This window comes from Nicotiana tabacum, chromosome 6 (genome assembly GCF_000715075.1).
Source record: "Nicotiana tabacum cultivar K326 chromosome 6, ASM71507v2, whole genome shotgun sequence".
Taxonomy (NCBI): domain Eukaryota; kingdom Viridiplantae; phylum Streptophyta; class Magnoliopsida; order Solanales; family Solanaceae; genus Nicotiana; species Nicotiana tabacum.
This window is the reverse complement of record NC_134085.1, coordinates 30,868,242-30,885,626: the sequence shown is the minus strand read 5'-3', so window position 1 is coordinate 30,885,626 and position 17,385 is coordinate 30,868,242. Positions and strand designations below refer to the sequence as shown.

Here is a 17,385-nt window from a genome sequence, read left to right as displayed (position 1 = left end):
TTCCCTTTCTTTTATTCTTTATCATGCATATTTGTTTATTGGAAGTTTGAACCTTTACTCTTTTAATCTCTCACAGATGGTGAGAACATGATATGCTAGATCAACTGAGCAGGCACCAGTGCCCCCTATCATAGTTGCACGAGGATGGGGCCGGTGTAGAGGCCGATGTAGTGCACGCGCTGTAGTTACAGGTCCTACTAGGGTAGCTGTTGTGGAGCCACCAGTAGATCAATTTGATGAGTAGGATCTCGGTCATGTTGAGCAGGTCGGAGCCGCTTTGGCACTTGAGTGGCCTATCGCTACACCTGGACTTCAGGAGACTTTGACTCATATTATGAGTATGTTTGAGAGCTTGACTTAGGTAGGGTTGATTTTGATTGAACCAAAAACTTTATAGGCTAGAGGAAGATCCCAGACTCCTATCGCATGTACACCACATCAGCTAGCTCATATTTATCAAACACCGAGTGTTCTGCTGGTGCAGCCAGTAGTTGCAGTTTAGCTCGAGATAGGGCCAGTGTTTTCTGTTGAGGAGTAGAAGATGATGGAGAGGTTTAAAAGACTTCATCCTCCCTATTTCAGTGGACTGGAAACTGAGGATGAAAATGTTTTCTTAGATCGGTGTTATTGTATTCTATTCACTTTGGGTTTGGTGGAGTCGAACAAGTTTGACTTTACTACTTTTCAGTTGTCAAGGCTGTCATACAAATGGTTGTAGACTTATAAGGCTAGTAGGCCAGCCGGTGTAGCACCATTTACATGGTCCCTATTCTGAATTATTTTCTTGGGGAGTTTATCCTGCAGACCAGCATAGATGAGTTGTGCAATTCGAGCATTTGCGAGGAGGGTATGACTTTAACCTAGTATTGTGTGAGCTTTATAGAGTTATCATGCTATGTAGCTTATCTAGTTTCTACTGAGAGGGAGAGGGTCAGTCAATTTTTGAGGGATTCATATACAACCTTAGGTTCGGGATGGCATAGGAGACAGAGACTGAGACTGCACTGAGACTGCCTTTTATCAGACTTTGGAGATTACTAGGAGACTAGGTCATATTTGCAGGCAGGTGAGAAATGATAGGTAGGCTAAGAAGCCTCATAGTTTTGGAGGATTTAGTGGTTCCTACTCTAGTGGCAAGGGTTGCCATGGTAGAGGCTATGTCAGTCGAATTGTTCAATCAGCACTTCATGTTTTACATAGTGCTCCAGCTAGACATGCATTTCAGAGCACTCATACGGGACAATCATCCTTCAGTGCATTTCCTGCATAGGGTTCTTATAGTGTTTATTCAAGTCATTTGGGATAGACTCAGTTCCAGCCACCACATTCCCAGAGAGCTTATTATAAGTATGGTGATTTGAGGTATATGATGTGAGATTGTCCCAGGCTTCACTTGAGTATACTTTAGTAGGGTATCCAAGATATCATTCTCGCTCCAGATGCTACACCACCTGCACATCTAGCTAAAGTGGGCCACAAGTGGGTCTAGGTCATCCTAAAAGAGGAAGGTAGACCCGTTGTTATGCTTTCTCTGGTAGGACATAGGTGATTGCATCAAATGCATTTATCATAGGTATTTTTTCGGTCTGTTATAGAGATGCTTCAGTATTATTTGATCCGGGTCCTACTTATTCATATGTGTCATTCTCCTTTGCATCATATTTGGATATGTCTCATGATTCTCTGGATACTCCTATTTATGTGTCTATACCCGTTGTGGATTCTATTATGGTGGATCAGGTCTATTGGTCTTGTGTGGTTACTATTGGGGGCTATGAGGCTAGGGTTGATATTTTGTTGCTTTATATAGTGGACTTTGATATGATTTTGGGAATGGATTGGTTATATTCGAACCATGATATTCTTGATTGGCACGCTATGATCGTGATGTTTGCTATGACGGGATTGACAAGTTTGGAATTGGAAAGTTCCTTGGGTCACATTCCTAGTAAAGTGGTTTCTTTTCTGAAGGCTCAATGGATAGTTGAGAAAGGGTTTTTGTCATACTTAGACTTTTTTAGAGATGTCAGTGTTGATACACCTATAGTTGATTCAGTGCCTGTAGTGAGAAAGTTTCCAGATGCATTTCCCGCAGACCTGCCAGGCATTCCATCCGATAGACACATTGATTTGACACCGGCCACTCAGCCTATATCTATTCTACCATATTATATGGCTCTAGAAGAGTAAAAGTAATTGTAGGAATTGTTGGATTAAGGTTTCATTAGGTCGAATATGTTACATTGGGGTCTGCTGGTACTATTTTTGAAGAAGAAAGAGGGTTTCATGAGGATGTGCATTGACTACAAGAAATTAAAAAGGTATAATAGATATGTATCCACTACCACGCATTGATGTCTTATTTGAACAACTTCAAGGTTCTAGGGTATTCTTAAAGATTGACTTGAGATCACGATATCATCAAATGAAGATCAAGGCATCAGACATTCCTAAGGTGGCTTTTAACACCCGTTATGGGAATTATGAGTTCTTAGTGATGTCTTTTGGTTTGATTAATTCCCCAACAACTTTTATGCATTTGATGAGTAGTGTTTTTAAGACTTATTTAGATTATTTTATCATTATGTTCATTGATGATATATTGGTTTATTCCCGTAGGAGGGAGAAACACGAGCATCATTTGAGGATTGTGCTTCAGATTCTGAGGGAAAAGAAGTTATATGCCAAATTCTCTAAATGTGAGTTCTATTAGGATTCAGTAGCACTCTTGGGCCACTTGGTGTCTAGTAAGGGGATCAAGGTGGATCCGAAGAAGACTGAGGTAGTGCAGAGTTGGCCCAAACCTTATACTGCCACAAAAATCAGGAGTTTTCTATGTGTGGATGGTTACTATTGTCATTTTGTGGAGGGTTTCTTGTCTATTGTATCTCTATTAACGAATTTGACCCAGAAGGATGCTCCGTTCAGATGGTCGGACGAGTGTGAGGAGAGCTTTCAAAACCTCAATACTTTTTTTTAGTATAGCTCTAGTTTTGGTACTGCACTCAGGATCAGGGTTGTATGTGGGTCTTTTATTATGCTTCACATATTGGTCTTGGGTGTCTGCTAATGTGGGACGGTAGGGTGATTACCTATGCATTGCACCTATTGAATCCTCATGAAAAGAAATATCTGGTGCATGACTTGGAGTTAGCAACTATTGTGCACGTGCTCAAAATTTGGAGACATTACTTATATTGCATGTCTTGTGAGGTGTATACATATCTTCAGTCTTAAATATTCGTTTAAATAGAAAGATTTGAATTTGAGGCAGCAGAGAAGGTTGGAGTTGTTGAAGGATTATGATATCACATTTTTTATCATCATAGGAAGGCGAATATGGTTGCAGATGCCTTGAGTAGGAATGTAGAGAGTATGGGGAGTTTCGCATTCATTTTATCTGTAGGTAGGCCTTTAACTATGGATGTTCAGGTATTGGCCAATAGATTGGTGAGACTGGATATTTTGAGCCGAGCAGAGTCCTTATTTGTGTTGTTTTATGGCTGTCCTTGTTTGAGTGCAATAAGTCTTGTCAGTATGATGATCCCTATTCGCACTCCAGATGCTACACCACCTGCACGTCTAACTAAAGGTGGGGGACAAGCGGGTAGAGGTCATCCTAGAGAGGGAGGCCAAACCCGTTGTTATGGTTTCTCTAGTAGGATTGAGGTGATTTCATCAGATGCAGCTATTATAGGTATTTGTCCGGTCTGTTATAGAGATGCTTCACTATTATTCAATCTGGGTCCTACTTATTCATATATCGCATCCTCCTTTGCATTATATTTGGATATGTCTCATGATTCTCTAGATACTTCTGTTTATGTGACTACACCCGTTGAGGATTCTATTTTGGTGGATCATGTCTATCGTTCTTGTGTGGTTACTATTGGAGGATATGAGGCTAGGATTGATATTTTGTTGCTTAATATGGTGGACTTTGATGTGATTTTGGGAATGGATTGGTTATCTTCATACCATGATATTCTTGATTGTCATGCTAAGACCATGATGCAGGTTTTGACGGGATTGCCAAGGTTGGAATGGGAAAGTTCCTTGGTCACATTCCTAAAAAAGTGGTTTCTTTTTTAAGGCTCTACAGATAGTTGAGAAAGGGTGCTTGGTAGATTTACTTCCTGTAGTGAAAGAGTTTCCAGATATGTTCCCTGCTGACCTACCAGGCATTCAATCCGATAAGGAAATTTATTTGGCACCGGGTACTCAACTTATATCTATTCTACCATATCATATGGCTCCAACAGAGTTAAAGGAATTGGAGGAACAATTGCAGGAATTGTTGGATAAAGGTTTCATCAGGCCAAATATGTCACCTTGGGGTGTGCTGATACTATTTGTGAATAAGAAAGAGGGTTTCATGAGGATGTGCAATGACTACAAACGATTGAACAAGGTTACCATAGAAGATAAGTATCCACTACCGCGCATTGATTGCTTGTTTGACCATCTTGAAGGTTCTAGGGTATTCTCAAAGATTGACTTGAGATCACGGTACCATCAAATGAAGATCGGGGCATCAGACCTTTCTAAGGCGGCTTTTAGCACCCGTTATGGGAATTATGAGTTCTTGCTGACGTCTTTTGGTTTGACTATTACCCCAACAACTTTTATGCATTTTATAAGTAGTGTGTTTTAGCCTTATTAGGATTATTTTATCATTATGTTCATTGATGATATCTTGGTTTATTCCCGTAGTAGGGAGGAACACGAGCATCATTTGAGGATTGTGCTTCAAATGCTGAGGGAGAAGATGTTATATGCCAAGTTATCTAAGTGTGAGTTCTATTTGGATTTAGTAGAACTCTTGGGGTACTTGGTGTCTAGTGAGGGGATCACGATGGATCCAAAGAAGATTGAGGTAGTGCAGAGTTGGCCCAGACCTTATACTGCCACAGAAATAAGTAGTTTTCTAGGTTTGGATGGTTACTATTGTCATTTTGTGAAGGGCTTCTTGTCTATTGTAGCTCTATTAACCAAGTTGACCTATAAGGGTGCTCCATTCATATGGTCGGACGAGTGTGAGGAAAGCTTTCAAAACCTCAATACTACTTTGACTATAGTTATAGTTTTGGTATTGCACTCAGGATCGGGGTTGTATATGGTCTATTATGATGTTTTGCGTATTAGTCTTGGATGTGTGCTGATGTAGGATGGTAGGGTGATTGCCTATGCATCGCACCTATTGAATCCTCGTGAAAAGAATTATTTGGGGCATGACCTGGACTTAACAACTATTGTGCACGTGCTTAAGATTTGGAGGCATTACTTAGATGGCATGTCTTGTGATGTGTATACAGATCTTCAATCTTCAATATCAGTTTAAATCGAAAGATTTGAATTTGAGGTAGCAGAGATGGTTGGAGCTGTTAAAGGATTATGATATCACTATTCTTTATCATCATAGGAAGGGGACTATGGTTGCAGACGCCTTGAGTAGGAAGGCAGAAAGTATGGGGAGTTTGGCATTCATTTTAGCTATGGGTAGGCCTTTAGCTATGGATGTTCAGGCATTGGCCAATAGATTGGTGAGTCTGGATATTTTTTAGCCGAGTAGAGTCCTTTCTTGTGTTTTTTATGTCCATCCTTGTTTGACCGCAATAAGGATCATCAGACTCATGATCCTTATTTGCTTTTCCTTAAGGACATAATGATGCTTATGAGGTGACTATTGGTGATGATGGTGTATTGTAACTTCATGGTCGAGTTTGTGTTCCTAATCTAGATGGCTTGAGAGTGTTGATTCTTGAGGAGGCTCATAATTCACGGTATTCTATGCTCCCAGGTGCTATCAAGATATATCTTGATTTGAAGCAGCATTATTGGTGGAGGAGGATGAATAAGGACAAAATTAGGGTATGTTTTTAGGTGTTTGAATTGTCATTAGGTTAAGTATGAACATCAAAATCCAGGTGGTTTGCTTAAGAAGATTGATATACCAGAGTGGAATTGGAAATGCATTACTATGGACTTTGTGGTAGGGTCGCCACAGATTGGAGGAATTTTGATGCCATTTGGGTCATTGTGGATCGGTTAACCAAGTCAGCGCATTTCATTCTAGTTATGACTTCCTATACTTTAGATAGGTTGGCTCAGATATACATTAGAGAGATTATTTATTTGCTTGGTATACCTATCTCTATCATCTCAGACCACGATACTCATTTTACTTTGCACTTTTGGAGGGTGGTTCAACATGAGTTGGGCATGCAGGGGGAGTTGAGTATTGCATTTCACACCCAGACAGATAGGCAGTTTGAGCGGACCATCTATATTATTGAGGATATGTTGAGGGAATACACTATTAATTTCGGAGGCCAGTGGGACCAGTCTCTACCATTAGCAGAGTTTACCTACAATAATAGCTACTAGTCTAGAATCTAGATGGCTCCATATAAGGCCTTGTATGGGAGGTGGTGTCGTTATCTCATCGGTTGGTTTGTGCCCGGGGAGGCTAAGTTATTGGGAATAGACTTGGTTTGTGATGATTTGGAGAAGGTGAAGTTAATTCAAGAGAAACTTCACATAGCTCAGTCTAGGCGGAAGAGTTATGCTGATCAGAAGGTTCGTGATGTATCTTATTTACCATGAAAATGATACTAACAATAAAATTTGACTATGGGACTCTAAAAATACGTGATCTATTTTTATGATAGTTGTTAAGCAAATGATGCTATGTGTAAGACTTAGAAAAGAGATAAGAGTTAAGAATAAGGTGATAACCAAACCGATAGGTTAGCAATCGGGGCCTCGAACTTGTCGATTCGGTGGCCTCGAGGTCGATTCCAGTTGTTCGGCTGGGACCTATCGAGGGTAGTTGAAGGGCGACTAACAGTTATAATAAAATTAACGAAGTCTCTTTAGGGTAAGCAATAAATGATGAACAATAACGAAGATAATAAATGGAAGCAATAATATCAAGAGAATATATTAAAGAGCAGATATAATGTTCTTGTGTATTTCGTGTGAAGCATCAGGTGTTTACAAAGTGGCAAGGACCCCCTTTATATATGAGCAGAATCCCAACATAGTACAAAATATATTAATTACAAATATATGGAAATGGGACAGCTAGTTGACGCTCTAGTTCGGGTCTAGTCCTAGTCTGACAGACTTGGTCGGTTCTAACCGCACACCTTGGGAACTCCCCACTTTTACCATAATCGTGGTCAACATTGTCCCAAGGTCGAGGTCGGTCATTGTATTGTAGCCTCGAGCCTTCGAGATGATCTTTTGAGGTGTCTCGATGATTAGGAATTGGACCCTCCAATTTCACCGCATACAGATAGTCCCCGCATTTCTTGGAGTAGAACAATAAGAAATGACCTTGATAACTAGCTTTTCGAACTCCTCGCGATGACATCATACTGATGACGCAAGCCTCCGTGATACCCAAAATGTCCGATCATTTTGCTTCTCCAGAATCATTCAAAGCATTACGATTTCTCATTCTCCAAAGTTATAACGTTGCCATTAGTTCATCTCCCAAGGATGCATTAAATGTGCCTGCTGTTACTTCTTTCGAAGACAATAATAGCGTCGTTGGTTACACTGCCGCCCTTCCTACAAATGGGAGCCTCCTGGGATCAACCTTTCATCCAAGTGTCTTCCTATATCTATCCATCCCTCTCTTCCCACCATCCTTATCCATTGTCATCCACCATGTTTGAGGCCTATGGCCTCAAGATCATACGGCGGCATTTCTATCAACCATGCCACGACCTATCTCCTAGACTTTCTTTTGTCGAGCGAGATTACACCGTTTTGTTGTTGTTGTTGTCGTCGTTGGCTCGGGACGACGATGTAGGGGGCCAATTTCTCCTGGTTTGGGGAAATATTTGGACTCTATACCGTTTCTCAGGGGGGTGTTCGGACTCTACACCGTGGGCTTTTGTAATCATATGTAAGGACCCCTCGTGGGCTTTTGTAATCAAATTTTTATGAATGTAAAGATGTTTCTTCAATTTCGTCTTCGATGTTTGCTATATTCCCTTTTATTTAAGTTTATGGAGACTCTGAATGTATGATTCTATTGGTTGCTGCCAATATCGAGCCCAGGTGTGAGTATTTTTCCTGACCTTTGATTGATTAATACGGCCTTCTGTGGAACCCTTTGTCGTTCCTCGGATCGAGCCTGGATTGGACCAAGAAACTCAGGTCGTCGGAACCCTTACTTTGAGTTGAATGAAAGTAACACTTCGAGCCTTGAGACCTTGATTTATCACTTAGACCCCGTGTTAATCTTTGAGGGGAAATTTGCTCGGAGGCCCGAGGATAGGGACTAGTTTTGAGATTTCGAGAGCAGAACCCGAGTGGAGGTTCCTTCAAACCCGGACCACCTGGAAACTTGCTTTGATCATAGCGTAGATAGCCTTAAGGAGATGTAAATAGATCCTGGAAGAGGGTTTACCCGAATTGAAATGGTACCCCGGGGCCAAACCCATACGGGTGGAATTCGAGTGATTATTTCCTTCTTGAGTTTTATAATGATGCTAATAGCTTATTGGAGCCTAACTTCTTTTTGATGGAGGTTCTCGAGGTTGGGTACCACCTCAGGACTTGCAATGATGTTGTTAGCTTCTTAGAGCCTAACTTCTCTTTGATGGAGGTCCTCGAGGTCGGGTACCACCTCGGGACTTGCGATGATGTTGTTGGCTTCTTAGAGCCTAACTTCTCTTTGATGGAGGTCCTTGAGGTCGGGTACCACCTCGGGACTTGCAATGATGTTGTTGGCTTCTTAGAGCCTAAGTTCTCTTTGATGGAGGTCCTCGAGGTTGGGTACCACCTCGGGACATACGATGATGTTGTTTTTTTTTTCATATATAGGGTTGTTTCTGATTTTTTGGAGATTCCACCATTCTAAGTAGTTGCCCTTCTTTTTCTGCGTTAAGCCTTTCATTATTTTAGTACTAACGCACTTGCACAGATTCCTGCTTTAGTTCTCTAATTTTTCCATAGCCATGGCTGGTACATCGGGGTCCGTCCGACAAAGAGGGGACAGTTCCCCCTCTGGTATTCAGGACCCACTAGAGTATACCTTGAAGATTACTTCTTTGATAGGAGAAGAACATCTTGGGTTAGTGAGCAAAGACTGTAGATGGGGGGAAAAGGTAGTGTTACAGATACTTTCCCCGAATAAGGGCATCACGGATCGTGCCGATGGAGTTTTGAGCGTGTAAACGTACCCTTTCATACTGGGCCCCCTTGATAGGGTTGTGCTCGACTTCTGTTTAAAGTATCGGGTTACCTTGGCGCAGATCCACCTGTCATTTTAGCGAATAGTGATGATGATGAGATTTTTTGCGGAGAAGGTCGGGCTTGAACTTACGCTCAGTCATCTTATCAGGCTGTACCGGCCCTTTCACTATCGAGGTCTTATAACCTTGTGATGCTAGTCGACCACACCCTTCGTTGTTGACGATGAGGAAATGGAGATCGGGAGTGGATGAGTCGCTTCGTCTAAGTTAGGACTACTGACATTATCCCCATGGAGCTTATGCCATTCCTTGAGGAATGGAATTATAGACGTAAGTGGTACATTTCGTCCCTTCTAAGTTTTGTTTATGGTAAAGGCTGGTTTCATAAACGTGCCTTCTTTTCTTTTTCTATAGCGGTTTCATGGGCGTCAGACAACATTTCTACCGGATTGGGTTTGGAAGTTGGCAACCCACTTGACTTGCGATGAGCGCAAGTGGCTAGCTTGGTCCCAGGGCAGATGGGAAGCAAAACATCATGGTGCATGTTGTGCTATTTTTTCCTTTCCCTTCCTTCATTTGGAGAGGTGTTTTCCCTTTCAATGTATTAATCTTGCAGTTGTAGGCATCGGAGAGCCTTCTGAGGCGAGGTCGTGCCCCTTTGGAGAGGGGTAAGGATTGCTAGCTTCCGTGTTAAAGAAAGGGAACAATAAGCGAGAGATGCCTCTACGGGGCAATGGCGCTCAAAGTAGGGCGAAACCGGACCGGGGTTCTGGAGCCGAATCATTGTCGGGGCCTGTCATACCTGTGGTTCCTGGTTTTGGAAAGGTGGTTTCTTTGTTATAGTTGTCTTCTTGTTCCGTCGACAGTACTTTAAGGGATACTCGAAACTCGGGGTCGCGTATACCGAGCGACCGTGCCTCGAATGGAGTTGACCCTTTCAGAGCTGAGGGAGATAGGTTAGTAGATGTGCGCTCGGACTTCCAGGAAACCTAGCGGCTTCACTTTGTGGTGAGTTTCAACATAGGCCTTTCGAGATTCACGCCTTCCCTTCCTTATTGGGTTTTCTTTTGTAGGCCTTCAACAAGCTTAAGTCCGGGCTGCTTCATCGTGAAGCGAGGCTATGGAAAGCTCTGGATGAGAAGAGAACCCTTAGGCTCCATTTCAATTAAAAGGAAGTTGAGCTGGTACACTTGCGGTATGAGGTGAGCCAGAGCTTGAATTATGAGAGCTACTTGAAGGAGCAGGTAGTTTTATGTCCTAGGTGAGCGTGCCTTCTGCCTTCTAGCTTCTGAGGCTAACGCTTCATTTATTTAAGTTACAGAAAAAGACGGAGGCCCTGGAGCACCTTCGAGATCAAGCTGGCCAAGCCAAGCATGAGCATGATGAGCTAAAAGCTCGGGCGGAGGCTCAGGCTTTAGAGGGGAAGGGTGATCTGTCTAAAGTTCCCGCTTTTTGAGGCTTAGCTTTGCTTAGCTCGTGTTAATGATTCGGTTCAAATATATGTGATTACAAAGCTCGAATCCTAGCTTTTGAAGGTTAGGGTTGAGATCGTTGAGGCATGGGCTGAAGCCGTAATGAGACGAACTAAGGCTGACTATAATATGGCGATCTATTTAAAGGACGCTACCGATGCTCAAGATGAGCTGAGAAGGATCCTCGATCATGAAGAGAGGATCAAAGAATATGCTCGTTGCAAGTCTCGAAGAAAGATTCTCGAGGAGGTCCGTGCTAGGGGTTTTGTTCTATCGGAAGAGTTGGAGCGAGCGAGGGCGGACAAGCGTGATGCTCGGTTACTTCTGTCCGACATCAAAAAAAGTGAAGATGAGGCCGTCAGGCTGTAGCCCCCAGGGGGCGTAGATTTTTCTTTCCATATACAACATTTTCAAAGTATGTTCGTAGATGGAGATTGCATTTTTTCGTATATGTGTATAAAAGAAAACCTTGCGGCTTTACTTCTTCCATATCTCTCTCTACCTCGAATTTGGCCATGTTAACTAGTCTTTGGGTCGATGGGAATCCTTAGATTTATGATAGGGCCTTGAGGCTCATTAGGCTGGCCCGTAGGCTTTTATGTAGTTGGCCGATGTGAGCCTTTAGTATATGCTGGCGTTTGAGCTCTTATGCTTTTGTGTTTAGGCATGTTTTGATCAACTGTTTTGGGTTTAGTCTCCGAGCCGAGTTTTGACTCGAGCTCATTCGACCCTCGAGTTTTTGGATTTGAGTGGGCTGGTGACAATGGCTCTTATGCCTTTGGTCTAAGCGACCTTTTATATGGGCTGGCGACAATGACTCTTATGCCTTGGGTCGAAGCAAGCTTTAATTGGCTTTATTTTTCCCACGTTACGGACTTTTTTGAAACAAATATTTCCTAACTCTTCAACGATTAGATACAAACCTCTATTATGAGACGTTATGTGGTGATGATCGAACACCTCGAGAGGTTTCGCTCGAAGGTTGAGTATCTCGAAGCCTGTGATTTGGAGCTGACATGGTCGAAGCTCTTTTGCCTATGTCAAGGGTAGCCTGTTTAACTGGTTCTTTTCGAAGTAGATTCAAAGTAATTGAAGGCCTATGACTTTGCAGTGACGGTCAGGCGTCGCCGAGTCACGTTAGTTTGGATGGTATAGCCTTATGACCTTGGACATTTGCGCTTGGCCGGATCCATTTTTAATCCCAAGTGAAGTAGTTTCGACGTCTATATCGAGGGTATGCATTTTGGGGGTCTTACAAGTCTGATATATAGCCTTAACTTTGAGATCAGGTTTATGTCTTTAGTAAGGTCTTACAAAATTTTCATGCCTTTGAGGTCTTACAGTTTTTAGATACTTGGTACAAGTATGATTCATGCCTTGATTGAGGTCTTACAGATATTGCCACTTGGTACAAGTGTGGTTCATGCCTTGCTTGAGTCTTACGAGACCGAGCCTGCCCGCTCGGGTTCTTATGGCCTCGGGTTTTTTAATGAATGGTGATTGGCGATAGTCCCCGAGTTATCGAGGGTATCCTAGCTCTGGAGCCGATACTTGTAAACTTGGTTTTTCCTCATTGAAGTCTTATGATTTCAGATATTCTGACCCTGAGGTCATGTGATTTTTGAGATTTTGACGCCAGTCCCCGAGTGTTCGGGATACTTTTGGCCTTGGAGATATTTCGTGATTTTCATGTTGCCTTGTTGAGGGCTTATGAGTTTGGAGTTCTGACCCGGAGGTCATTCAAGTGTTGAGTTGTTGACGCTAGTCCCCGAGTTTCCTGGATGTTTTCGACAGAGGAGTCATTTTGGCGAAAATGTCGAGTTTCTTTTGGAGCGTGAGATGCTTTGATAAAAGATACTCTTCGATTGCTTGGTACAAGTATACATGTTTTGGCCATGGGGGGCTCGGCTATATATACACAGTTCATTTGGCCGTTTGGCTCTATACATCATTTTCTTATTGAGATCCCGTTCGACACTTCTTTGCATTTTCGAGCGGATGGCCTTCCGGGGGAGGGATGCCAACTAGTATTCGAGGTTGGTTGCAAAAGAAGCCGTGAATATTTGTTGAGTCTTCCTTAGGTAGCGTGTGGATGTTGCCTCATTAAAAACCTTTTCGGTAAAACCCTATTTGGGTGAAAAACCTGGTCAAAGGAAAAGAGTGCAGCGGACGCTTTAAAACCTTAAGGTCTTCGAGCTTGGTTTTAGCGTTTTGACTGCCTTGGTCGGATGCCTGCATAAAGGTTAAAATGGAGTATATATTAAAATATAAAGGGAGATGGCCATACCTCAGTGTGGGATGTGCCGACGATGTTTCGAGGTCTGATATGTTCTAGTCGCTTGTGATGAGGACGCGGTACGATTCTATATTTGTTTAATCGGGCTTAATCGAAGATGTAGTTTGATTACCCTTTAGCCTCTTTGCGAGTGGAGGTACTGGTGCTGGTGCCATATGGTGCACCGCAAACATTTCTCTTGTCGCATGATGTTCCCCGTAGGTGGTTTTAATTCCATACTTTGTCGGGAATTTCATCATTTGGTGGAGGGTGGATGGTATTGCTCTCATGTAGTGTATCCACGGCCTTCCGAACAAGGGGTTGTACCTCATGCCTCCTTTGATGACATGGAATTTGACGTTCTGGGTTGTGCCAGCCAAGTTAACCGAGAGGGTGATTTCTCCTTTCGTTGTTTCACTCGCCATGTTGAATCAATTGAGAACTCGAGTGGCAGGAACGATTTGGTCAAGTAGTCCGAGCTGCTCTATTACCCTCGACCTATTAATGTTGGTCGAGCTACCTGGATCCACGAGTACACGTTTTATTTGAAATGTATTTACAAGGGAAGAGATTACCAGTGCGTCATTGTGGGGTTAAGACAAGGTTTCAGTGTCCTCTTCGCTGAATGTGAGGGCATCTTGGGGTATGTACCCCGGGTTCTCTTTCTCTGGTGATGGATATTTTTGTCCTTCTCATCCTGGGTTTCTGTGGGGCATCGATGCCTCCCAAGATCATATGGATGACATGTTGTGGCTCATTTGTTTCGTTCTTCTTGGCCGCTTCTCTTTCTCGGAACTGATTTTTGGCTCAGTCACTGAGGAATTCCCGGATGTGACCTTTGTTAAGTAGTCGAGCTACACTTCTCAGATCTGGTGGCAATCCTCGGTCCTATGGCCGTGTGTGTTGTGAAATTTACACACTAAGTTATGATTCCTTTGTGACAGATTTGATTGTACAGGCCTAGGCCACATGGCGTCTCTGATTTTACTGATGGCGAACACAATGTCCGATACATCGACGTTAAAGTTGTATTCTAATAAGTGAGGTACCTCCGTTGGCCCTGAGTTCCTATCGAATTCGGCTCTATTGATGAGTCCCCGAGGATTCTATCCTCGGTCTATCCTTCAATCGTTTTGAGGTGGGTTTCTCCTCGGGGCGTTCCTTCTGTCTTTGGTGTATGGCTGATATCTTTCTTTGTTTGGCTTTTGCTCCTTTGCCAGAAACTACATTCTATTTCAGCTGCTTCGAAGCCACCGAGCTTCGCTCATTCAGACCATGAGTGAAGGTCTACACTGACCAGTCTTTGGAGACCAGTGGTAGTTCCATTTGAAAGCGAGCAAATTCTCGTAGCATCTCGTTCTCCCTTTGCTTAATTTTGAAGAAGTCAGATTTTCTTGTGGCCCTCTTGATAGCTCCAGCATGTGCCCTTATGAAGGAATCTGCCAGCATGGAAAATGTGTTTACAGAATTTGGGGCCAGGTTGTGATACCACATTATTTCCCCTTTAGAAAGTGTTTCCCCGAACTTCTTCAGCAGTACGGACTCAATCTCGTCGTCCCTTAGGTCGTTGCCCTTTACTGCACAAGTGTAGGCGGTGACATACTCGTTGGGCTCCGAGGTTCCGTTGTATTTCGGAAGGTCAGGCATTCTGAACTTCTTTGGGATAGGTTTTGGAGCTGCCTCCTCTAGGAATGGCCTTTGTATGAACTTCTTCGAATCTACCCCTTTTAGGATCAGGGGTGCGCCCGGAATTTGGTCAACCCTGGAGTTGTAGGTCTCGACCTCTTTATCATTAGCTTCTATCATTTTCTCGCCCGATTCGATCCTTCTGGTGTGGTCCTCAAGTATTTTTATGATGACAGGATCGGTCATCGGCCCATTATTGCTCGATCTCTCTGGTACCAGTTCGGCTGGGGGAGCTGTCCCCGGTGCTACCGTTGTTACATCTCGCATTTTCGTACGTTAAAATTTCGTTTTCAGTTAACCGATGTAGACTCGGGGAACAGATCATCTTGATGTTAACGTATTTATGTTATTTATAACAAGCAATGAATAAGTGTCTTGAAGGATGAAAGATACACGAATTAAAGAGAACGAGTTTCGTTGAAAGTGACCAATTTGGAATAAAACACGGGTCAAGCGTTAATACCCGATAATTTGAACTAGTACCATGCAAGGTACCATATGACCACGGTAGTATAATATATAAAATATATATGAAGTATTTTAAAAATAAATAGAATTTTAAGTAATTTGTGATAACTTTTAAATTATGCGGGTAATTGATTAATTACCGGGTAACAGAACATTACCCAGTTAATTAATAAGCGGACAAAACTTAATTTTATACCCAACAAGAAACGTGGTAGTAGACTACCATTTAAGCATAACTCATGGTCATATATGCTTCATACAAAAGTAACGTGTAAATCATATAACTCATAAGAATGAGTCATCTTTTCAAAGCTTGCCTAACATTAAATTACTTGGTCTCTTTTGGACAAGAAAAATAGTAGTACGTCTAAGACTTGGTTACAAGTCTTTCATGAAAGACATGGGTATAAGCTTCTGTCTTTAGTACACAAACGAGCAAACATTCAAGGTTCTTGATAAATAGAATTTTGTCTCTGATCAAACAAGAAAACGTTGGGCAGAAGCAAACTTTTAAAGTTCAACAATTAAGATTAAATCCTTTACACAAAAACGTTAGAAGCATAAAACATTCGTCCAAGATTTCAAGGAATCCAAGGGTAAATTTTGCAGAAGTAGATTCATTCAAATAATTCCAGGAACAGGTATGTTAAGGCCCTCCCTTTTTTCTTTTGGCATGGTCCAAATTGTACTGAAGAAACGAGCAAACACACAATTTCCATAAATTACTCTATTCATAGAATTATTAGGGGTGTCTATATTCTTGATTCCCCATGAAAAGTATTATTATTTTCTGTTCATGGGTCTCAAAATAATACGCAGTTGGAAAAGTTTATCCGGAAGGAATATTCAGATTATTACGTATTTTTCATGCATTTCATACATGTGCATTGACCCATGACCAGATGGCGTTATATACGCGTATATATGTAAATATATATATACGGGATATGGGAAAAAGTTACGGCGTTATATACGTGCCACCACCTGATCCGCTGGTATACGATGATGATGTTACCCACAGTGGTTGAAATATGACTCAAACAGCGTTATATACGCGTATATATGTTAATATATGTATATAAGATATGGGAAAAGGTTACGGCATTATATATACACCATCACCTGATCAGCTGGTATACGATGATGATATTGCCCACAGTGGCTGAAATATGACTCAAAAGGTGTTATATACCCGTATATATGTAAATATATGTATATGGGATATGAGAAAAGGTTACAGCATTATATACGCACCACCGCCTGATCAGTTGGTATATGTTGATGATGTTGCCCACAGTGGCCGAGATGATATGATGGGATGCCCTCAGTGGCTTGATGATATTATGTACACCCATAACTATGCATGGCACGACATTTACATGCACGTGCATGACATTATAAACGTTTCAAAATTTACAATGTTATTCAGATTTAAAGATGTCTTTCAGTATTACATATCTCATCTATGTCTTTTACGTACTAATTTTCATGCCTTGCATACTCAGTACATTTTTCCTACTAACGCCCTATTTCACGGGGCCTGCGTTTCATGCCCGCAGGTGCAGGTAGGAAAACTGACGGTCCCCCTTCTTAGGATCCCTGATCAGCGAGAGTTGGTGTGCTCTACTTGATCCGAAGTTGCTTTGATTTTGGTACGATACGTTTGTATATATGTATGTATATAGGTATGACGTGGCTTAGTCCTGTCTTTGTACAATTATGTTTCTATTAGAGGCCTGTATGTATGTGTGTGTGTATATGGGTATGACGTGGCTCAGTCTCGTCTATGTACAGTTATGTTTTCATTAGAGGTCTATAGGCAGTATGTCTAGTTGGATTGTATGTGGCCTTGACTGCTTTCAGTTTTAGATGTATAGTTGTCTATAGCAGCCTTGCCAGCTTGCCCACTGTATTCTCCCTATATACATACATATGCCTTGAGGGAAGGTTTCCTTCTTGTATGTTATTTTCAAAACTCATCAGATGTTATTCAGGCTCGTATCTTAGATGCATGCTTAGGGTGTTTGACAGGTAGGACTCAGGCAATGGTTGCGGCCCATCGATTTGGGTCGTGACAACCATGCTAGGAGTTTTCTGGTGACTATGCAGTTGAGCAATAGCCAGCTATTGTGCCTGCAACATTTGAAAATAACATAAAGGATAACCTCCCGTTCTTCCCTAGTTGGGATTTTCTGAGCTTTTTGTTGATCTCTTTGGTGCACACTCCTGTTGGTGTGTGAGCTTATCGACCTGTTGGGCGTCGCGTGAAACT

General features: G+C 42.2%; 1 protein-coding gene across 1 annotated transcript; it reads left to right on the top strand.

Moving 5' to 3' along the window:
• Positions 1 to 1,668: 1,668 nt before the first annotated feature.
• LOC142181752 (uncharacterized) lies at positions 1,669 to 2,190 on the top strand. The gene has a single exon (XM_075255260.1). The coding sequence runs from the start codon at positions 1,669 to 1,671 to the stop codon at positions 2,188 to 2,190; it is 522 nt and encodes a 173-aa protein (XP_075111361.1).
• The last annotated feature ends 15,195 nt before the right edge of the window (positions 2,191 to 17,385 follow it).

What these genes read in the sequence shown, in the direction of transcription:
- LOC142181752 (XM_075255260.1), top strand. Translation starts at nt 1,669, where the DNA reads ATGTCTCATGATTCTCTGGATACTCCTATTTATGTGTCTATACCCGTT.